This window comes from Anser anser, assembly GCF_964211835.1.
Source record: "Anser anser genome assembly, chromosome: 11".
NCBI lineage: Eukaryota > Metazoa > Chordata > Aves > Anseriformes > Anatidae > Anser > Anser anser.
This window is the reverse complement of record NC_139732.1, coordinates 9911198-9934647: the sequence shown is the minus strand read 5'-3', so window position 1 is coordinate 9934647 and position 23450 is coordinate 9911198. Positions and strand designations below refer to the sequence as shown.

The window sequence follows — 23450 nt, the reverse complement described above, 5'->3', positions numbered from 1 at the left end:
TCTACTAATAAGAGTAGATGATTGCAAACTCCTAATATGGGACAATCTACTTGTGAAAACAACGTTGAAATTTATCACTAACAATTATTACATATGCAGTGCAAATTATCTGTCTCAGTTAAAAATAAAAACAAATGCTGCCAGATCTGAATGAATGATCTGAAGAAAATAATGTGAATATTTCAGTGCAGCAGTCTTGATTTTTTTTTTTGCCAGTTTATCTGATGCCATTTGGCCTGAGCACTCCCTCTCTTGTCCAAACTTTTTTTCTACTTTTGTTTTCTAATTTGAAGGCTTTTCGAACTACAGTTGTTATGCTTTTTACAAATCAAATGAGGCTGCATGCATTTCCTGCTTCTCTCAAAATGTGTATGGGGGATTTCTTCTTGCATCTTATTAAAACAGCTCTCTAATTGCACTTTTGTTATGTGGGCTCTTGCACATCTTCAGAAGCACAGGGTACAAAGTTGAAGGTTTGGGGAGTGTTTTATTATTGCTCATCAGTAAGGCTCTGCTTCCTTTTGGCAAGAATCCCTATACACCTTTGGGAGGCTAATTAATGCCTATTCCCATTTCCAATCCCTTCTTACAAATACTTGCTTTTTATTGTGCCCAGAAGTTAAAGCATGAAGGTGTTGCATTTAGTAAAAAGACAGTTCTCCTCCTGTCTGTTATGGTGAGAATATTTGTTGCTGGCCTGTGACTGTGGCAGGCCCTGTAACTGCTTTTCTGAAGTGGTTCATGTGGAATTTTGTTCTTTTTGTGGTGTTTACACATCAGCTGAGGTATTTGGAGCACTCTCAGATCTCAATTTTCTGATTTTTAAATTATTCCTAAATAGTGACTTGCTTTATAGCCTCAGGTTCTCCAAGTCTTCAGCTTGTGGTAGGAACCTGAAGTAGCAACTGGGAGGAAACTGGCTTTCTGAATCTGCAAGAATGAGAAAATATAAATATATGTATATAATTATTTATTTTGGTGGGTTTGTGTGTTTTTTGATAGTGTGCTGTGATAGAACTGCATTAAAAAGGATCAGGGGGAATATTTCGCCCCTTTAAAAGTATCACATACCTTCTGTTTCTATATAAAATGAATTTTAATATAATGTCATATGTATGCAAATGAAGCAACTCACACAAGATGCTGATGAAGTGCCTCTCCTCTCTACAAGGGCCAGAATTGGATTTGAGCAGTTACTTTGAATTAAACCTCGGGTAGTCTTGTCTCTGCTAATCCATGTCCAATACAAGATTGCTCCCTTGTGAGCCTTACCTTTGAGACATAAATGCTACAACATTCGTTCAGGGTTAACACTGTGTATCTGTGGGAGCAGGTCATTAGGATGCTGTCTCTCTAAGCAGAGAACGTAACATGTTGCATGTGTTGATAATGAAACAAACCAACTCTATTTTTCCTCATACACAGGTTAAAAGATATATTTCTATCTTTGGAATTGCAGATTTGTTCTAATTTGTTAGGGGGAGATGAGGGGAGGTTATTTTTCAGTGGATGTCTACTGCATCATGTTGTTAATTGTTGCTTTGTCTGTGATCAGATGCTTTCCTGGGAGGGAGTAGCATCAAGAGAGAAGCTTAGAATAATTATATTTGTCCCCTTGAAAGTTAGCTAACAAGTAGCTATTTATTGATTTGATAAGTGTAGCTACTATACTGCATTAGTGTTAAATTCCCTGCTTATAATAGTCAACTGCTATGAGCTAATAGAAGACTAGAAACTATTGTCCAAGGATGGAAAACAACTTTGAGCAAGACACAGATGGAGCCCTTTTCTCTTGAGAATTAACCTGTTGGGGATTATCTATCCTACAGGCAGGGAATAACTTTGTTTTAGCTAATGTTAGTAATGCTGTATCTCTGGAAAAATTTTCGTTGTCCTAGATCCGACTTCACTATAATTTCACTGTTGAAGGTATCAGACCACAATTTGTTTGGCTTTTCTTGACATACAACTTCCAAAACATTAGTAAATCCAAATGGGTAGGTGTTTTTTCTCTTTTAGAAGTACAAATCAAAATGAAATATTAAGGATGAAACTGAAGTCAAATGTGGCATAGGTGAAGAAAGCCTATTGCACAATCAGTACTGTGGTTTATCTTGAAACGTTATGTGGTTTTTATTTAAAATATTTCACAGCATTTTTTAGTAATTACTTCAGTTTTTGAACCTTACCATTACAATACCATTGCCTTTCATATGAACTCATAATTCTGCCATTCTGTCCTAGTTCTTTTTGCCGTACTGCTAGTCATCTTATTTTATTCTGCAAAAGCATACTGTTTCTATGCCTGCCTTTTATCAGAAGCCCAAATCTGTTATGAAGTGTCAATTTTTTTCTCTTAAAAAAAAAAAAAAGGTTTTAGTAATGGTAAATGTTCATTTTATGGCGTATGTGTATTAGTCAGTAAAATGTTTTTTTTCTTCTCCAGTTTATTCAGCTGGTATCCAGTGATCTGAAAGTACTTGGAAGGAGTTCTTACACGCTCTGCAGTGATGGCCAGTTACTCATTCGACAAGTCCTCCACCCAGAAACATCTAAGAAGGTATGAGATCAGAACTGATGCAGAAGGAAAATGGTTTACCGGAGTTTGAGATGAGCAACACAATTCAACCTTGGCAACTGTAGTGCTCCAAGAATACCTCTGTTTCTCAGGGTTGTGCAAGGGAAGGCATCATCAGAAATAGTCCCTGGCGGTTGCTCTTGGAAGTCAGCTACAGTACTTGAGGACCCCCAGATAAGCATAATGAGGAAAATAAGGAAAGGCAGGATAGAGAACAATATAAGTTGTTTGAATTCAGTGTCATAGCGAAAAGGTCTAACCTCAGCAGAGGTGGTAGAGGAGTGCTGCTTTGTTTAGGCTTAACTTAAATCATTGGGTCTGTGCAGAGCTATGGGTTTGTGCCAAAACCTAAAATTGGTAGGAGCCACGTGTCAATGTCCTGTAGAGAGTAAACATGCAGTGACTTGCCCTGGAGAATGGCAGTTGTTTCCCATCTGCATTTATTCAACAGGAAGCAGTACTACAGCTTATTTGCTACTCCCATATGAAGCAGCAATTTCCTTTCAAGCCTGACTTGCACAGGGAGAAGAATCTTGCCTTTGTGCAGGGTGGTGGCTCCCGAGTTAGCCTGCTTGGCAGGGTCTGGAGGAACCCTGCAGGAATGGGAGCTGCTGACATTTAAGGAGTTGACTGATCAACTGTATTTTTTTTCTTCTCTATATAAGGGTAGTAGTCATGCTGAGTTTCTACAAATACTCATCTGGCATTTGGGTTGTGTTAAAACTTAGCACTATGAGTTTTCATAAAAGCACATACTTATGTAGGGGTGAAGCAAGAAAGGAAACAATGGTGTTTAGCGTTCAAATGTGATAGTACTATTTTTTATTTTGTTTTGTTTTTAAATCATGCCACATGCCATCCTGCAATATGGATTGTGGGTAACTCTTTGTCCTTCCCACTTGAAAAAATGGACTGAAACAAACAAAATAGAGCAGCCCTATAATACCATGAAAGCAGTAACTTAGGAAGACTATGGAATTTGAGCTGTTAAAAAGGAGCAAAACTGGTCTATCGTAGACAGATGATGATGACATGCAGCTATGTAGTTCTTGAGATTGCCTCATTCAGTCCAAAAATATTAGAATTTTAAAGGAATGTATACAAAACCTTTTTGCCTTCCTTGTAGAACTTCCTCCTGTCAGACTGCTTCTATTCCTTTTATGATCTGCGCAAAGAATTTCACACATGCTACCCTAGTTCAGCCGCCGTGAAGGATCAGACTATCAAGACCATGGCAGAATGTATCCTTTTGCTGCAGCTTTTGCAACTTAAGCAATTATGCTTATTTAGGTTTTACCCCTGTGATTGTTAGGGGTTTTATTTTACTGAACTATGATGTAAATTTTAAAAATCTCCTAGGTGAAATCGAACAAATGTTTGCTGAAGTGACTGTGTGTGTGTAGGGGGGTCTGCTTGTAATATTTTTCAATTTTGACTCTAATAATGAGACCTAAACCATATGTAATAAATCCATTACAAAACAAGCGACAAAAAAAAAAAAAAAAAAACAGCATTTTTATTTATATTTGATCCTTAAAGGGAAGGCTTGGCTATCAGTGAGCTTCTTCAGGACCAAGTAGCCTGCAAGCTTCCACTGTCTGCAGACAATTGTTCTCTGATCTAAACAAAACCCACCTCTACATCTAAACTTTAGGAGTATTGCTGTGGCCCGGAAGAATGTGGTTAAAGTTCAGTTATGTTTGAAGTGATAGGAACGGACTTATTCTTTTTTTTTTTGAACTGTTAAAGCTGAAATGATGTAAGCTATCAATAGTTTTCAGAATGTTGACTGTTAAAGTGAATATTAACCAGTTTATGAGCAGAATTGCAAATGCCTAATGGTCACGTGTCCCTGCTAAGACCAGTGTGATTTGATTACCAATTCCATGTTAATAACAGGGAAGCCTTATGGCTTGTTTACAAATGATTGTGCAAGTCTGTTATTTTCTATAATCACCTATTTAGATCTAGGCTTAGGGACAGATGAAACGGAGGAGGACTTCGGTGTGTGGCAAGTGAAAACAATGGTGGCTATCATTTTCAGCATGCTCTCTGAAAGTTGTAGTAAGTGACCTGTTTATACAGAATGTTGAAATTATCCTTTCTGTATGAATTGACAGTGGTACTGTCATTCTTAAGTAATCTCTGACCCTGGTTATATTTCAGTGTCCTGTTTTTTGCAGATCACATATTTACTGAGCCTGAAACTGTGAAATACAAATACGAAACAGGTCCATGGTAAGTGCTGTTGTTACAGTTCATTACAACCAAAGCTGAGCCTTGTCTACAGCAAGGAAGGATTGCAAATACTTCCTCCTATCTTTGTGAAACTAGGTTGATTCCTGAGAACAATTACAGCATATTCGGTAGTCTAGCGCAGACAGACCGTAGCTGGTATATTGAACGCTGTACGTTATTCTGTCTTAAAAGTCACTGCAAGTAAAACGCTCTTTGTTCACTAGCTATTGTTTTGAATGGCAGTGAGGCTGACTTATCTTACCCAATGGTGAAGAAATATTTGTGAACTTTCCCTAAGTCAACAGGGGTAATGGCTGGCACACCCTATATGGAGCTGAACTACATTACATGGTGCTTTTGAAGAGTTGTCTAATATGCTGTATTGCAGACTGTCTTACAAGGCTGTGGTTGAAGCAAATGAATTTTTTTTAAATTGTTTCGAGATCCCACTTAAAGGGTATTTTTGTATTACAGAAGTGGATCCCTTGTGCTTCTGTGAAAGCCTTGATGTTAATTATTTGCTGTCTAGATAAAGTGTACATGGACATCTTTTTAAACAGATTCCTAGGTTTCTGTTCAAGTGACAAAATGGAAGCTGTTGATTAGCAGACATGTTCCTTACCCAACTGCAGGTGTTTCGTCTTTTTAGTGTGCTCATTAAAATGGGCGTGTCTCTACCCTATCTTGATCTGCATTACAATTTAGGAGACACTTTGATTTTATACAGATTTCTTGCTGAGAACTTGGTTTTTAGACAGATGGAAACTATTCCTTACATGAAGTAAATTTCTCATATTTTACAGAGATAAGCTCAACATTTCCATGTGTTTTTTTCTTCTAATCTAAATTGACTTTGGATTTTGGGAGACAAGAAACAGAATAGTTCTTTCTTTTCGAATACGTTTCAGGAACTGGAGAATTACACATCTTAAGCATAAGTAACGTATATTCATATTTAAGACTTCCTTGTAATCATCTACATTAGATTAGATAAAATTTGGAAGTTCCTTATTACTTCACTTTGAAACAACCTTCTTTTTTTTCTTAAGGAACTGCTATGTGATGACAATACACTGCATCTTAGGCATTGTGTATATAAAGGAATTACCCCAGTTATCTATCTTTTCTTTACTGAAATAAGTAAAAGAATTAAAAGAGTCACAACTACAAATATGCTCTGTTTTTTTAAGTTAAATGAGTTGTAAATGGAAACTTGGAAAGATAATGGAAAACCTAGATTAAAGCTTAATTTTGCTTCTTTTTTTCTTTCTGTGCAGTAGTAAATCTGAAACAGTGGACAATGAGACGGTAATACGTGCCAGAGGTTTGCCATGGCAGTCTTCAGACCAAGATATTGCCCGATTTTTCAAAGGACTCAATATTGCTAAGTAAGAGAATAAGAATTTGTCTTGCCTTTATCACTTGGTTTTTAACATCAAGTGTGTTTAATATTTAGCGTGTGCATTCTCTCTTGCATGCATGCACAAAAGTGCTGTCTTATATCTTTCCCACCTCCAGCACCTTCCCACCCCATGTTCATGATAACTGAATAGGTTTACCAGCTTAACTGTGCAAGAAAGAATTGAGAACAAAGGCTCTCAGGCTCTTAGCTGTGCAAATCACAGTTCCTGGGTAAACTAAGGCAGGAGATGTGATAGCCTTAGCTTATTTAAAAAATAAATAAATTCATGTTAGAACCAATCAGTCAGATATTAACATGTTAAAAGATGATTCAAGCTTTTAGACTGTTATCTGTCCCATGTTACTTTTAGAAGGATGTGCATGCAAAATATCTTACTATTTAGACAATGCTCTATCATACGTACAATGACAACTGTACAAAAAGACGTCTATTATGCACCCCCACCCCACCCCCCAATTCAAACCTGCCAGTTGAGGAAAAAGATGTTCCTGTGTTTCTATTGTATGTTATTTCTAGCTTGCTAGCATTGCATTTTAGGATGATATCAGCTCTTTTGATTCTTAGAACCTCAGATAAAAATTGATTTCTCTGTGAAATTTCTACATCAGAGAGGGTAGAAGATGATTTTTTTGATTTACAAATGAGTACACCAAGGCCTGGAGGGGTTTCAGAAACCTGTTCTAAGTTTTTTTTTATATGAATATTTTCTAGAGTAATCTTGTTGCCTACTTGCGAGACTTAAAAGCCAGATAAACGTTTTTGAAGTGTGTGAAAAAGAAAGGAGACATCGTTTGAAAACCAGGATACATTCATTTATTGCTAGTAACTACAGGGAGAAACTCCTACTGCGTCAATCAAGGAAGAGTCCAAGGCATAACAGAAGCTTTAGTTCTGCGCTAACATATCAGTGTTCTAGTATTACTCCGAAGCAGGCCAGATTCAGAAACTTCCAAGTGCTCTTTGGAAGAAATTTTCATATGATTGTTTTGTGTGGGTGTGTACATGTGGAGTGATTCTAATGTAACATACCTGTCAATATATATTCCAGGTATTCAATGCAGAGTAAATATGATTGATTTATTCTTGTAGGTGTATGAGGAAATTCAAACCTGAATCTGAGACCATAGGAAGGGGTTACAGAAATACACCTGCATGGAAGTTGAGAAAGTGACAAACAGCATGAGGTCCAACATCTCACTTTTTATTTTATTGGCTTTACATTTCAGGGGTGGTGTGGCCCTTTGTCTGAATGCTCAAGGAAGAAGAAATGGTGAAGCATTAGTTCGGTTTGTCAACTCAGAACAGAGAGATTTGGCACTGGAAAGACATAAGCATCACATGGGTAGCAGATACATTGAGGTAAAAAGTAATGACTTGAAGCAAATCTTTGGAGAGCAAAGAGTACGGTTTTAAATGAGAACTATGCGTGCTCCTATGTTGCTCTAAATAAGAAAAATACACTCTCATACATGAAATAGTTGAATGTTGTCATTTTCATGTATGGATTTTTTTTCTTTAAGGTTTACAAAGCAACTGGGGAAGAATTCTTAAAAATTGCAGGAGGTAAGTGATGCTGGAGTTCAGTATAATTATTCAAGTTCATAGGCACGTTCTAGTTCTGATACCTCTCTTGGCTGAGGACACAATTAATGAAGTAGCTTTTCCTGTTTTGCTTTCTAAGAATCCTTGACCCTGTGAAGTTTTGGTTTCATGTGGTTGCATTTGAGCTGTGATGTTTGTAGGCTGGGCTTGGTGTTTGTGAGGAAGGGGAATCTTTGCAGCAGAAATATCTGTGTACCTCACTAATCTCTTCTTTGTTCCAATTTCATTAAAATATGTAAGACTTTACGGGTAAGGGGGTCTCACTTCAAAATAAATTACTGCGAGTTAATATTGTCTCCAGGTCTTGTGTGTGTATGTTGCTAGCTACTTACCTCCTGTGTTGCTCCTTAATGATTTTCTGTTCCTCTGTCCTATGGAATTGGCTGACCGTATGTTAATATCTTCCTACCAGGTACCTCCAATGAAGTTGCCCAGTTTTTATCTAAAGAGAATCAAGTTATCATCCGGATGAGAGGCCTTCCATTCACTGCTACTCAGGAGGATGTCTTGGGGTTCCTGGGGCCAGAGTGCCCGGTCACAGGAGGGAAAGAGGGACTTCTCTTTGTCAAGTACCCAGATGGCAGGCCCACGGGAGATGCATTTGTGTTGTTTTCCTGTGAAGAATATGCACAGAATGCACTTAAAAAGCACAAAGAAATCCTTGGAAAACGTTACATTGAACTCTTCCGGAGCACAGCAGCAGAAGTCCAGCAGGTTGTAACTATTGGCTGTGAAACTCAAAACTTAACAGCTAAATATTTATTTAAGTGATCACACACACAAATTGTAGACAGCCATGGAAGTTGTCTATATTATAGATGTCAAGCTTGAGATAGGGCAACATGTGCTTACTGATTGGCATGGAAAAGGGTACAACGTTGTTTTGGTTTTCTTTTTTGCATTTACTACCACTTTTTTTAACATCCCCCAGGTCATGAAGTAAAAACCGTTGGATAATTTTCTTCCACTTAAAGATTGACTGAAATCTTGAAAATAATTCTAAAAATGTACTAGATTAATAGTATTGTAGTAATACTGATTCTAAGTCTGCAGTATTGTCTTTAAAGTCTGTTTCCCATGCGCATTTATCATGAAATTCATTTATCATGAAATTCAAATCTGGCTACATCAAAAGAGCTTTCCCTACAGTTCTTTTGTTAGACACTAAGAATTACCAGGATGTATCTGATTTTTGGTGAAGGGAAGTGAGATATTTCTCTCTTCCTAAAATAACATATTTCACTTTTTTTCTCCTTTTCTTCACCAGTTCTTAATCATGATCATCTTCTTAAACGGGTAAACCACCGTTTTGTTTTGGCACCCGCAACTCAAACCCTTGTAAAACATCACATACTAAATTTTTCTTCCTGACAGAGTATTTCTATGCTGTTAATGCCGAAGTGGGGGGAACCATCATGAGATTTCATCTGGCCTTTGCGTAAACGCTGTCTATAAAGCTTGCATACAGTTACTGTTCGTTACTATGTGAAATGAGAAGCTTTTTCCATAAAAGTGATGGGGCACGGTAAAAAATATCCACACTTGCAGACCTGCCATTTACCTGTGGTACTGTTGCATGGAGATTACAACAGTCAAGAATCTGATAATGAATATTATGAAGACTAAGCAAAATGCCATGGTGAAACTTATTTTCTCCTCAATTCTGCTTTGCTGAGAAAATGAGGCAAAGTCCTCAAAGGAACAAAGCCACTGTGTTCACAGTGACCAGATCTTTGTTCTTGTTTTTGTTAGGGAGACCTGGATAAAACCCATGCTCCTCCAATATGTCATTAATTCTTCCTCTAGGTCAGTTTTCTAAGGTGACACCTTAGTTTTTTACTGCTTGAGCAAGAGATGATTCTTAGGGAATTAAAGGCAACTTTTTTTGTGTAATTACAAGATGTAAAGACAGCTTTCATCTACTTAAATTAACACAAAATGATTGCAATATTCTATACACAATGAGGGGAGATTTCTGGCCTGAAATGTGCTACAAGAACAGATTCTTGCAAAAAAGCTTCTATCGAGACAAACTCGATAGGCTCAATCGTTATTGACAATACTAAAGCTTTATTATCTTTGCATTGGTGCCTCTTTCAGTGGAATGTGTTTATTTCTGATAGTCACTGCTAAATATGTCTTTCAGCAATAAACCCCAACAGCAAGTTATGTTCCCTTTGTCACAAGGGGATGAGTCAAGAGAAAATAAAATGTTGAGACCAAGGTCTCCTGTAGCTTTTAGTTTGTTTTTTTTTTTTTTTTTCCAGAAGCCCTGTACTTCAGCATGGTTGTTTTCATTAAATGAAGATGTTTGTTTTTTAACCTATCAGGTCTATGAAAGAATTAGTTAGTCTTTTTACTTATTACTTATTTCAGATCTCAGTTCTTTTAAACTAGATGTTTTTAATTTACCCTAATTTAAGTAAGAAGTGTAAGTGACAAGACTGGTGTATTAGTGTGAACGTTGTTTTCAGATGTTCCTTTTTGGGATGTGCTAAAATGAACTATAACCTGCTTTTAACTTTATTGTAATAAGTTTAGAAAGGTCTGCTATTAATGTCTACCGAATTAAATTTATCAGACTTTTTTCCTTCAGAGTTTGAAACTTTCAAATGCCCAACAGGAAACTGTCCATAGTAATTTGGTTCAAGAAGGCATTTTCTCTGATGTTGGAAATTGATTTATTTAAACGTATGAAATAGTATTGTGAGAACTGATTTTTGCTCAACCAGATGATGTGTAAATCTCTATCAGTGTCTTTTTTATTGCCTACAGGTACTCAATCGATATATGTCAACGCCTCTTATTCCCACCCTCCCAGCTCCCATCATTCCTGTCATACCCCCGCCATATACAATTGCCACAGGTAGCATACGTGACTGTGTCCGGCTCAGAGGCCTTCCTTACACTGCTGGCATTGATGACATCCTGGAATTTATGGGAGATGCCACAGCTGATATCAAGCCCCATGGAGTTCACATGGTCCTTAACCAACAGGTAACATCACTTTGCACGGGAGAGCTAACTTTCCAGTTATTGAACGAAATTAGAAGTCATGGTAACTTATTTGCTATGCTTTAGGTCTTCCATAACCTTGACAAAATACTGTCTTCTGCTTGTCTTTTTCCTTTCTTCCCCAACAGTTCTACCTACCTTCCCCATAAATGCTTGCTTTTCTTTCTATATCATCTGTCTGCCTAAAATGGAGGACAATGAAGCTTGTGGCATGTTTTCTTTTAATAATAGCTTTGTCCTTGAGGCTGCCTTAAATATTCCCTTGTGTTTCAGTCAAATTCTGGAAATACACAAGATAGAAATGGCTCATGTAAGATGGCGTATCTGCTCTGTTCAGGGTTTGTGCTCAATCACAGCTGTGTTCTATAAGCCCATTTGTGGAAAAATCATTTTTTCTAACTTGATTAGAGACTTCCCAGGGTTTAAAGGAAGCTGATAATTAAAGTTATGTTTTGGATATATTTTAATGATGCAATCATGAGGATTTCTTTTGTTCTTGTCATCTTGAGTTAAAAATATCGGTCACAGAAATATTGAGGTATTATCCTTAAAGGAAACAAGTGAGGGAGATCTACTACATCTCTACCCTCTGGAGATGCTCAGAATTCAAATGGAGAAGACCATGAGTGGCCTGATGTAACCTGAATGTGTTAGCTAGCTCTGCTTTGGTTTGGATTAGAGGCCTCCAGATTCTGTTTCCATACCAAATTATTCTACATTTCCTTCTGAAAAAAGGAAGTAGTATTAAGTTAAATGGGAGCTCGTTACGTGAGTCTTGCCTTTCTGCTTCTAAAAATAATTGTTGACTTATGAGGAAGAACAATAGTTTTCTTCTCTAAGAACAAAATCTTAATACTTTCTGCTTTCCTTGTGCTCTGGTTGTTCTAATAACACTTTTGATTTAAGATTTTTCTTTTTCATAGGGACGACCATCAGGTGATGCTTTTATCCAAATGAAATCTGCTGACAAAGCCTTTATGGTGGCTCAAAAATGTCACAAAAAAATGATGAAGGACCGTTATGTGGAAGTATTCCAGTGTTCGGGAGAGGAGATGAACTTTGTTTTAATGGGTGGCACTTTAAATCGTAGTGGCTTATCCCCACCGCCATGTAAGTTACCATGTAAGTCTGCAATTCTTCTGCTCTCTGCTGCTAAAGGCTGATATGTGGTAGGTGCTGAAGCTTTGTGGCCTTTCACCTTTTGACTTGGGTTTTGCCATGATCAATAATCATTCATCTGTATACGTGCTGAGATTGGAATTGTTCCCTTTGGGCAATAATGGGACTGATTGGAGCCATTTTTATTGTATTTTCGGTGGTGAATAGAGGGCAGCAAGGCCTTGCCAGTGAAATTGTTGCACACTTTGCTTTTTATGGGTGTACTGTTCTTCTGAGCTCTGCAGTAGACTCACTTGTAGCAAAACCTACTTGGAATTAGAGGCATTTTTAAAAGGGGGAGGAATTTTATATTCTAGCTGCCAATGAGTGCTCCTGCTATCTTGCCTTAGAGCATTGAGAAGGTACTCTTTGGGTTTATGTTTGAAGGAAAACGCCCACAGGAATGATATGATAGTTGGAAGGATTTTTAGTTTTTCTATTTTTCTTTTCATTAAATTGCAGTGAACTTTATTGTGGAACTATAATGGAACTTCACCGTACCATTCTAATTAGTCTCACTACCAAATCACAAAGCAGATAGCAATGTGTATTTGCAAAATGGTAAAAAGCAGCCAAATATACTGTTTAAAAACAATTTGACTGCACGCTAAGCTTCGTTTTCTTATGCAAGTCAGGTATTTGTGTATCAGAATGCATCAGACTAGTGATTTAGTGTTTTTTTTCCCTGTTGTGTGTTTTAAAAACTTTTGCTATATCCTAAAAATACTTTTTGAAGCTGCAGGAGGCTTACAATAAACACTTGCGGTCAGCAGTAGTAGATGCCCATATGTACCTAACGTTATGGTTCTTTTGTCCCACAGAGTACAACTTCTGTTAGAAAGAAAAAAAGGGGTGTGTTGGTGTGCACGCCTGCTTTCTCTATGCATATGGCTTTATGCTTTCTTTGAATAACTCTGAAGTTCCCTGCTTTCCATGTACATATGGACACGGCTGCTCAGCTCTAGGAGTTGTGAACTCTTAGGAACTGCTCATTTCAAATGCACCAGTTGTCATTCATGGTAACGCGCAGGGGTCTCCTGGAGAGGGGCTAGAGAGCAGTCAGTCACATTGGGATGAACAGTTCCTTTCCTACTGCTGAGATCTCCATTCTGATTGTTTTTATGTTGTTGTTCTTGTGTCCTTGTTTGTTTTTAGGTCTTTCTCCACCAGCTTATGCTGCTTTCCAAACAGCAGCTGTGATCCCAGCAGAAGCAGCGCTCTACCAGCCACAAGCCCTCTTGCCAGCTGCCAGGACTCCCCAGGCATCAGCTGCTGCTCCTCCAACTGTTACCTACTACCCAGCTCAGGCAGCTCAGCTTTATATGAATTACACAGCTTACTATCCCAGGTACCCTCTAGACTTAACTGCTTCTCTTGCCATTTCATCTCAGTGGAGTAAGCAGCTGTGCATTTGCTCTTAAATTTATACTTAAGGTGTAGACAATCTTAGGAATTTGTTGATGTTAATAAGCAGGGATAGGAACCATTTTGACTACTTTTCTGTGGCCTTATAATGAAGTTCAGCTTTTCCATAGGATTTGGTTGCATCTTGTGATAATGTTGGTCTATTGTTTAAAAGCATTTTTGGCATTGGGGTGATATCATCAAGGCAACTCTATTTCTTGGCCAAGTGAGAAGCTGTGTAAATACATGCCTCTGTCCTCCTCTTGGCTTGATCTTGTACTTACAGTACTGTTTCTATACTAATACTACACTTAGTATCTCTGGTAAGTCTGTTAGATTTCTTGTATCAGTGAGACCAAAGAACTCTTAAACATGTATAAGCAAAGCAGGTTTCTCCACCTTTTCCCTTCCGACTGATATTATCAACATGGCTCACTGAAGTCTGGTGCTCAAGTCTGTGGAGAAAGAGTTTGTTCATTGATGTTTCCTAGGCTTGTGACACTAACCTGACTACGTAGTAAATTGCTAGACAGGTCTTGACTGGCGATATTACTTTACCAACTTCTTTTGTGGCCTAAAAGCACCAGATTTGGGCCCTTGCCTGCTTCTCTTACTATGATTTCCTCCTGCCTCCTGTCTGTATGGTTTTATTAATGATCTTAGAACAAGTCATCTGTAGCTTCTAGTTTTCTCCTCCACAATGAAATAACAAGTACCACTCTTAACCTCTTCGACTGCAAATGCTAGCTATTTTCCTCTATATCTCTTCTCCAAAAATTGTCAAATGCTGAAGAGAAATAAGGGAAGTCAGCAGAGCAGTCCATATCAGGGCTGTTTTCTTGCATGTGTGTTTTTTGTGCGTGTGCGCCTTTTTTTCTTATTCTCAAATTTTTCAGTTTCATCTTTGCCTGTTCCAGCTACTAAAGTCAGTTACTGGTTTTCATAACAATTTTGCCACTTTTTCTCTTTCAGTCCTCCAGTATCCCCTACCACAGTGGGGTATATCGCAGCTCCTCCAGGAGCTGTAGCTGCTGCTGCCACTGCCACCCACACTCCAATTCTGCCCCAGCCTGGAGCGTTAGTCCGTATGCAGGGCTTGCCATATAACACAGGAATGAAGGAGATTCTCAGTTTCTTCCAGGGATACCAGGTTAGTATGCAGTCTCTCTCCCTGATATTTTATTTGAATTTCCCGTAATGGTCAGCAGGGATCAAACTGAACAAGCCTGTACTCTTGGAAATTGATAAACAAGTATGCAATCTCAATGATCTTTATTTTCACTGCAGTCTTTATATTCACAGCAGACTGCAGTATAGAATTAAAATTTGCCTTATTACTTATATAATAAGCATGTCTAAATTTGAAAGCAGTGATCTAATGCTCGGATGTAAGACGTGTTAAAGACTGCTGAGAGCAAAGTTCTAGCACAATAGGTTGCAGTGCAACTCACCACACCTATGTTACAAAAGGGGAGAGAGACGCTGGTGTCAGACACACTTGCATGGACTATTTATTTTGGTTACAGGCAGGAACATTTTGCATTACAACTGCATTACGCTGTAACCTAAAAAAAATGTATTCTCCAATCCATGGGATACTGATAGCAAGTATGTTAAGTGCTTATAGATAATGTTGGTCAGTATCTACTGATTTGATACTCTATCAGTGGGCAAACACATAGAAACTTATCTTCTAGAGGAACATTTAAAGAAAGAAAAGCACCATGTGCAAACTTTTTTTCAGCAGCACATGTTTGAATTCATGGAATGGGTCTTTCCATGTCTTCTTCCTTTCATCTCAGAGGATATTGTATCTATATCCATGTTTTGCTACCACATATTTGCTAAAAGGAAAGATAAGTGTGTATGGTGTGTTCTGGTGAGTATTTAACCTCTTTGGATAACAGCATTTACATGAATACCAAATCTGTCCTTCTAGTACTACTCAGAAGCCCATATTTAGAATTTCTTGGTGGGTCTCAAACCACTCTTCAAGTGGTATGCATGAAAAAGAAGGCAATTTTTACATGAGTTTGTCCTTCAAACTTCTTTAAGTTGGTTAATAGTGGTATTGCTGAAGGCTGAGATGTGGATTTTTTTTTAATGCAAAGAAGAAATTTTTTTTTCCCCCAAACGTTGCAGCAGTAATAATCTGTTTTTTAACCATTCATAGTTTACTTTTTTTCAACTGTTTTTTTTTGGTGGATGGATGTATGGATGGTGGTTGTATTAAAACCTTAAGTGTGGGGATAGCTTACTTCCTAAACTGAAATTCAGCTATAAGTTTAAGTGTGCTGTTGAAAAATGACAGGAGCCTGTCTATGCATGGAGCAGGTCAGTGACTTCCAACTTCTAGCAGCCCTGTCATCCACTAGATCTTCAATTTAGCGAAGCGGGACTCTGGGTCTGGCGATGTATTTGAGCTTTTACTTACTTCTGAATTTAGAGAGTAGTTTCTAGCCTTTGTGTTATGCAATGAAATGTTTCAAATTAATGGAAATTTTGCCAGTGTGAAAGCTATTCATATTCTTCTGCTGCAACCTCTTGACATCATTAGTTACTGTTATTAAATTGGTCACCTCTTTGATTTCTTTAGAAGATGTTGTCCAAATGAGATCGGGTTCAATATCTTATAAAGGAGCCAAGGAATTATTTTGAATTGTTCTTGGAATCCCGCATGTGGTAATACTAGTTTTATACTCCCTCATTCCTTTAGGGGAAAACAGAGGTGGTGACTTACTGTACTGGGACAATATTATGTCTCTGGAGGAATAACTAATCTTTTTTTCTTTTTTTCCCCCCCTTCCCTCTCTCCTCATATTATTTTTTCATTTTCTGCTGCTGCCCAAGGATACATTGCACGATGCTTCTGGTCATTTATAAAGTGAGCCCTTAATAATCGTTAGTGGTTTTGGGCATGGTTTTAATCTCTGCATAACTAATTGATGTTCATATTCAATGGGCTTGGGAAACAGATCGGAAAAGCTGAGATTGAAGGGTGATTTTTTTTGTCTTTGTATGTCCTTGTCTGAAAGGAGCAAGTTTTAAGTTTTAGTTCCTGCTTTATGCTCTTCTGTTTTCTTCCTTCAGTCTTCATGGGCTCCATATATTGCATGTATTCACATGTTGTTATTTAAGTGAAAACACCTTTCATACCAGACCTGCCTCTTAAGAGATAGACTTTGCTTATTATGGGCTTCAGCAAGCTGGTCTCAATATCAGTACATGCTTCTAGTAATAAATTATGTAAGAATCTGCAGATCAGCATTTTACCTCTCATTTTAATTTTCATTTATTTTTGTCAGCACTAGGCTCTTGTTTAGTGATCCAGCAGCTTGTTTTCTTCTTGAAGTTATGCTTTCTTATATTTATTGTTAAAAATTCCTTCTAGTTTGTATGTGTTTAATGTATGTAGCATTAAAAAATCTTGAAAAACCTGTGAAGAATTTTAATAGTAAATCTTGGAGATGGTTATTTTCCCCATCACCTTTCATAATTTTGTAGCGCACTGTAACATTCAAAATTGCTAATATTAATACTTTCTCATTTAGTAATTTTTCCATGTTAAACTGCTTTTTAGTTATATTGTAATGTAACTGGGTCAATTATTTGACTGATTGCATAGCTAAAAGATACTCAGGGGCGGAGTGGGGGACAAAAAAAAAACCACACAACCCTTAGAATTGAAATAGGACATGACAGTAGCTGTTGCCCTGACAAGTCCTAAAACACCAGCTTCTCAGCAGGTTTGCAGGTCTTTGGTCATTATTTTGAAATAAGGGATTTATGATGTTTACCAGAAACTTCCTTTATGGTTCAAAGACTTCAATTGTGTAGAGACTCTTTTAAAGTTGAGAAAAAATAATCTGTCTTTCAGACCCTATTGGGAAAAGCTTGAGGAAAGTGTGGGGCAGAATAGTAATAACAAGCAACAGACTTGTCAGTGTTATTTTTGGCCATCACTCTGCACATCAGTAAGTGCAGCGAGAGAAATCAAGCACCTAAGGAAGGAACTAAGTGTTGGGTGATGGTTTTATGTGTAGTTATGTATCAGAACAAAGCTGATCACCATCTGAACGTTATTTAAAGCCTTCTGAATTTGCTGAAAAACAGGCTAGGCTGGAAACATAGGGACTCGTTTGTGAAAGTGTTTTTGTGTAGAACAGGCTTAAAGTCAATATTCTTTAAACCTGTAGTGGACCTAAGTGCCTTTTATCTTCAGCTAAAAAAAAATATTTTGCAGTATATTAATCCTCCAAGTCTTTGGTGACCCCAAATTCAAGGCTTGCTGGGGTGGGGAGTTGTGCTTAAAACAGGAATAAGGAGGTGTAGGGGAATGGATAGATGGCTAAGTTCCAAGAGCATTAACTTTTCTCCCTTGTATTAGGATAGCAGGCTTCATTGTTATGGACTTTTTTAAGGATTAGTTTTTTTTCCCCCCTATGAAATGCATGCTTGAACAAAGAGGTGTTCTCTTTCCAGTGGGTTCCTTTTGAAATCTGGCACTTCACAGTCTGAGAGGGATACCCCTTCGTCTGTGTGCCAATTCTTGTTGTACCACCTTCTGCCTAGGGAAGGGAAAAGAAAGAGGATGTGATAAAATAATAGTAAGTGGGAATTCTTTAAGTCAACTGACAACACAGATGTGTTATGCTCACTCCAATGCAGCTGGAATATAGAGTGTTATTTGTTTTACTTTGTTCCTAAAATTGTCCTCCATCTGGAAATACTGTCTGTATGAAGAAAGCATTTGTGAGAACAGGACTAGTAAATTAGCAGTTAGAGTTTTTCTGCCTTGTATTTCTTGCTATTTCTACCAACTCTTTTGCCAAAGGTTGCAAACACCTAGTCATCAGATTGGATTCTTTATGTTCCAGACTTACTGTATCTAGATTTATTTTTTTTTCCGAAGCCTTGAGAGCAATAAAATGGCTGGAATCAAAAAAAAAAAAAAAAAAGTGTATGCAAGGAGAAAGTGTAATATTCTGTCTTTGTTAGCCAATATATCTTTGGTTCTTACCTGAATAAGCTTTGCAGCACAGAAAGTATAGCAGATAGTCTTTCTGGGAGGTGCTACCATACTGGAGATACTGGTTGGTCATCTCTTCTAGGAAAAGAGGAGTTAGTGTTTTTTAATATACATCTGTCATTTAGTATTATTTTAGTCTGTTGTAATATATACTATTTAATATTAAAATAACGGTGTTATTTAATATACATGAGTTGAAAAGTCTCTGCCATTTCAAATGTTAATACCTAGAAGGGTAGATATAGAATCAGAGAATGGCTCAGGTTGGGAGGGACCTTAAAGATCATCTATTTCCAACCCTCCTGCCATGGCTAGGGATGTCACCCACTAGACAGGGTTGCCCAGGACCCCATCCAACCCGGTCTCGAACGCCTCCAGGGATGGGGCATTCACAACCTTTTTGTCAATCTGTTCTAGTGCCTTACCACCCTGCGAGTGAAGACTTAAATATATAGACTTGTAAAGTAAACCACTGGCTCTATGAAGAAGCACCATGTCCTTCAGGAAAAATTATTTTGCTTTAGTCATGACACTGCATGTCTGTCAATAATGGTCTTGTAACTGTATGTCTTAAGCTATGAAAGTCCCTACTGCCACAGGGGAACTGACAAGGGAAAAATGTAGGAAATGGGGAAACACCAGTCTTCACTATTCAGCAGCATCTCTCTCTCCTAGTCTGCTGCACTTTTTTTGGTTGTTATGTATGCATATTCCTTCTGCCATCTTGCATCTTGCTGCATCTTGCTGTAGAACTAATTATTGACCCCAGGACCTTAATAGGTAACTGCTTACAAAGGTTCTGTTTTGTTTCCTTCTAGGTTAGTTTCCCACATCTGGTTTCCATATGTAGTTTTCATCTTTCTTTATCTTAGCTCGCATCTCTAAAACCACTGGAAGGGGTCAGTATAGCACCAGGGCACAGTCTTGTAACTCAGTGTTGATGTCCTTAGCATCTGAAGCTGACCTTTGTAATGGAGCTCTTTGTTTAACAGTGGTATTCTGTGTATTCTTCCTTACTAGACTAAGCAAAAAAATAGGGGGGGGGGGGGGGGGGGGAATTGATTTGTCTCTATTTGTTTCTGCATTTTCCTTACCTAATTCTAGGAAATAGGTCACTCCTGTTTGTCCTCCGTGAACATGTGAGAATATCCAGTTTATTAGGGTATGATGAAGAAAAACTTTGGTAGACATGTATTTCATAGATAAAGTAATGGCTTAACAACCTAGATTTGCTACTGCATCATTCTAGTAGACCACTAGATTTAACACTGCATTTGACATAGAATCACAGAACAGTTTGAGTTGGAAGGGACCTTAAAGCCCATCCAGTTCCAACCCTGTGCCACGGGCAGGGACACCTCCCACCAGCCCAGGCTGCTCCAAGCCCCATCCAGCCTGGCCCTGAACACCTCCAGGGATGGGGCATCCACAGCTTCTCTGGGCAGCCTGTGCCAGTGCCTCACCACCCTTAGAGTAAAGAATTTTTCTAATATCTGATCTAAATCTACCCTCTTCTAGCTTAAAGCCATTTTCCTTGTCCTATCACTGCCCTCCCTGACAGAGTCCCTCCCCAGCTTTTCTGCAGGTCCCCTTTAGGTACAGGCCTCTATAAGTTCTCCCCAGGGCCTTCTCTTCTCCAGGCTGAACAAACCCAACTCCCTCAGCCCGTCCTCATAGGAGAGGTGCCCCAGCCCCTTGATCATCTCTGTGGCTTCCTCTGGATTCATTCCAGTAGGTCCCTGTCCTTCTGGTGCTGGGGGCCTCAGAGCTCATAGCAGGGCTCCAGGTGAGGACTCACAAGAGCAGAGCAGAGGGGGACAATCCCCTGCCTCACCCTGCTGCCCACACTGCTGTTGGTATAGCCCAGAGTACGGGTGGCTTTCTGGGCTGCAGGTGTACCTGGCTGGCTCATGTTGAGCTTCTCATCAGCCAACACCCCCAGGTCCTTCTACTCAGGGCTGCTCTCAATCCATTTTCTGCCCACCCTGTATTTATGCTTGGGATTGCCCCAACCCAGATGAAGGACTTGGCCTTGTTGAGCTTCATGAGGTTTCACACAGGCCCACCTCTGAGGCCTGTCCAGGCCTGTCCAGATGTCAGGGTGGCATCCCTTCCCTCTGCTGTGTCGATGGCACCACACAGCTCGGTGTCACTGACAAACTTGCTGAGGGTGCACTCAATCCCACTGTCCTTGTCACTGACAAAGACAATAAACAGATGTATGAGTGGAAGCTTCTGAATCACAGAATCTTTTAGGCTCAAAGGGACCTCTTTGGATCATCTAGTCCAGCCCTCCAAGAGCTGTGAGCTCAGAAGGAGGGGAGGTGAGAAAGCAGCAGGTCTGAGGAAAGAGGCTGTGTTTCAGCTCAGAGAAGCAAGGAAGATAGGAATAAGGTGATGATGAGGGTAGTGGAGGTAGGAACAGTGAGGTCTACTTTTAATTTTATTTGAATTAAATTAAAGGGGGAACTATTGCAGTGGATGGTAACTTCTTACCAGTTACTTGTCTGTTAAGGGTGGAATTCTGAAGTACAGTATGAAGCTGTGTGTTGTCTCAGGTCTCAGTAACATTTATACCAGAAACAGCCAGAATCTAGCTCAGTGAACTTGTAACTAGTCATATGGGGGGTTAAATCACTAGGTGGCGTTTTTCATATCTAAATGGAAATATAATTGGGCCCACGAGCAGAACAGGATCTCCATTCTGAGCAATGGGATTGTAGAATCACCCTTGACTTTACACTGTTTATCCTGGGTCATTTGATTTGTTTTTTTTTAATATGGATTTCTAAAAAGCAGACAACTGGAAGTATTCATGATGGTGTACTTCCTCAGGCATGGTAGGGTAGTTCCTATTTCATTCACAGGGAATAAGAATTCCCCCACTTTTATTTCCTGTCTCGGTATGCAGTACTACTCTTCGTAATCCGTAAGCTTGAAGAATTTACTATCCTGCAACTTCTGTTTTAATTACATTTTGTCTCTTATCTTTTTTTTTCTTGTGATTGGAACTTAGTTCTAGTTTTTATTATTATTATTCCTTTTTCTGTTTCTTTTTTAGGCCTAGGCCTAAGGTCCGACAACTTTGACATTTCTGTGCAGGGTAATTTTCCCACTTTCATGTTTTCCTCATTGCTTATGTGTTTGAACACTCTCCCTCACTAGAGACTATAGACCTTTACATACTGTACAACTATTGATAATCTAAAGTATGTACTATCTTGAGACATTCCTTCCAATGAGTAAACTTACGTTTTGTAGACTTGTTTCAAGGGCAGGTCTGGGAACTGATAAATCTAATATTTGCACGGTCTGGTTGCCCTGGCAGAGGCTATCTAGAAAATACTTCTTATATTTGTCTTTTACTTAATGGCATGGGTCTAGATGTGAAGGTGGCTAAGGTGGCTAGAATCCAGTAGTAAAAATTCTGGGAGGTTCTTTTCTTTTATGTTCTCTGGGCTCTTGGTTGTTCTCTGTGGAAGGTGTGTATACTGTGATGGTGGTTTTGTTGTGGTTTTTCTTTTTTTTTCTCCTTTTCAACTTCACTTTGGATGGATACAATGTGTCCTGTACACCCAAATATAATATAATTTCTTCCCCAAGCTGGCAGGAGACTTTTTGTACTATAGGAATATCAAAGAAGCCAGCATAGTATGTGTACATTGTATGCTTCTGGCAACCCTCTAAAATGTTAATGCAAAACAGCCATTTTGGGGAGATGGGAGAACTGAAAGGATATTCTATAGCTTGAGTCATACCAGACATTTTGTCTTCTGGATTATAGGAACTGCTGCAGTAGTGTTTGTAGCATGTGTGAACATGCTCAGCCCTTTTCTGGGATATGTCATTTTGGAGAGATGAGATATAGATACAAAACAATGTTTTGTATTCCTCACGATCTATTTTCTGACTATAGTTTTCATATTTGTACCAGGCCCTCCAATAGTATACATAATTACTGTTCAGATTCAGGATCTCAAATTTTTGTTAGATCTGACCCACAAGTGAGGGGGGTTTTGTTTTATTGGTGCAACTGTACTGTACGGTCACTTTTTATTTGAAATATTTACTACAAACCTGTCATGATGCAGTTATACTGTATAGTTTATTCCTTTTTCTTTTTGGTATGGAAATAAGCTATATTAGTATAAATGCTTTTAAAAAAAATCTTCAAGTGCATTCATGTTGGGACATTGTTTTTCTTTAACTATACTGGTAAAGTCTATATAGTGCAAGTATTATATGCAGCTGAAATGCAAATCACTCTGCGCTAGAGAAGATGCAGTTTATTTCCATGACTGCAAAAAAAAAAAAATCTGAATGAGATCTGTACGCTTCTTCTAATCCCCCACTTCAGTATGCATGCTGGAAGATGGTCAGCTGTCCCAATGAGTCATTACTGGAAGCATGATTATGCAAACTCAAGAGTTTTGTTAGCTGATACTTAAGTCTCATAAGTACAAGAAAAAAAGGAATACTTCATGGTCTAAACTGTTTCCCTCCTTAATTAGGAGCTGCTCAAATATGCAGTTCAGAATATTCCCCACGTGCCTTTACTGTAAATCTATTTCTACAACCAGTAATTCAGTTGATGTATTTTTTTCATCTTGCTTAAAAATGGTGTCTGTCAAATTCACTGTCTCCTGCCAGTTGTTGTAGCTGATGCTCTTAATTATGGTTGCAAATGATAGTCTGTGTGGCTTGCTGTACCAGAACTATTCCTTCTCTTGTTGATTTATCATGTATCACACTTGTACTGTAGTATGCACCCGATGACTACAATGGCCTTATTCAGCTGAGCGATCAAGCAAGGAGTGTGTTACAAGCACCGAAAGAGTGGGTCTGTTTGTAACTCTTTGTAACTTCCAAAGAAGGTAAGATGTGACTGGCAGAAACTGGACCTCTAGTGGTGAATGGGAAGGGAAAGAAGGGCTTGCTGATGCAGAGCTTTCTTGTGTTTTTTTTCCCCCTTCTTAGCTTGCATTGGGATCCTTGCTTAAATC

The 23450-nt window shown here is 38.6% G+C and overlaps 1 protein-coding gene across 7 annotated transcripts in view; it reads left to right on the top strand.

The window, feature by feature from the left end:
• Nucleotides 1–23450, top strand: part of ESRP2 (epithelial splicing regulatory protein 2) — a 45900-nt gene that overhangs the window by 18261 nt on the left and 4189 nt on the right. For 2 of the 7 annotated variants that reach the window (XM_083851389.1, XM_083851392.1), the window contains 13 exons: nt 2447–2560; nt 3705–3819; nt 4544–4642; nt 4762–4816; nt 6094–6204; nt 7466–7598; nt 7760–7802; nt 8254–8555; nt 10617–10838; nt 11780–11978; nt 13170–13362; nt 14391–14568; nt 23210–23321. In XM_083851389.1, the coding sequence (XP_083707515.1) occupies nt 2447–2560; nt 3705–3819; nt 4544–4642; nt 4762–4816; nt 6094–6204; nt 7466–7598; nt 7760–7802; nt 8254–8555; nt 10617–10838; nt 11780–11978; nt 13170–13362; nt 14391–14568; nt 23210–23299 (1854 nt within the window). In that variant the 3' untranslated portion in view covers nt 23300–23321. Of the gene's footprint in view, nt 1–2446; nt 2561–3704; nt 3820–4543; nt 4643–4761; nt 4817–6093; nt 6205–7465; nt 7599–7759; nt 7803–8253; nt 8556–10616; nt 10839–11779; nt 11979–13169; nt 13363–14390; nt 14569–16268; nt 16303–21508; nt 21530–23209; nt 23322–23450 lie in introns of those variants that run through there. The other 5 variants (XM_083851390.1, XM_083851393.1, XM_083851391.1 and 2 more) reach the window with 5 other exon arrangements.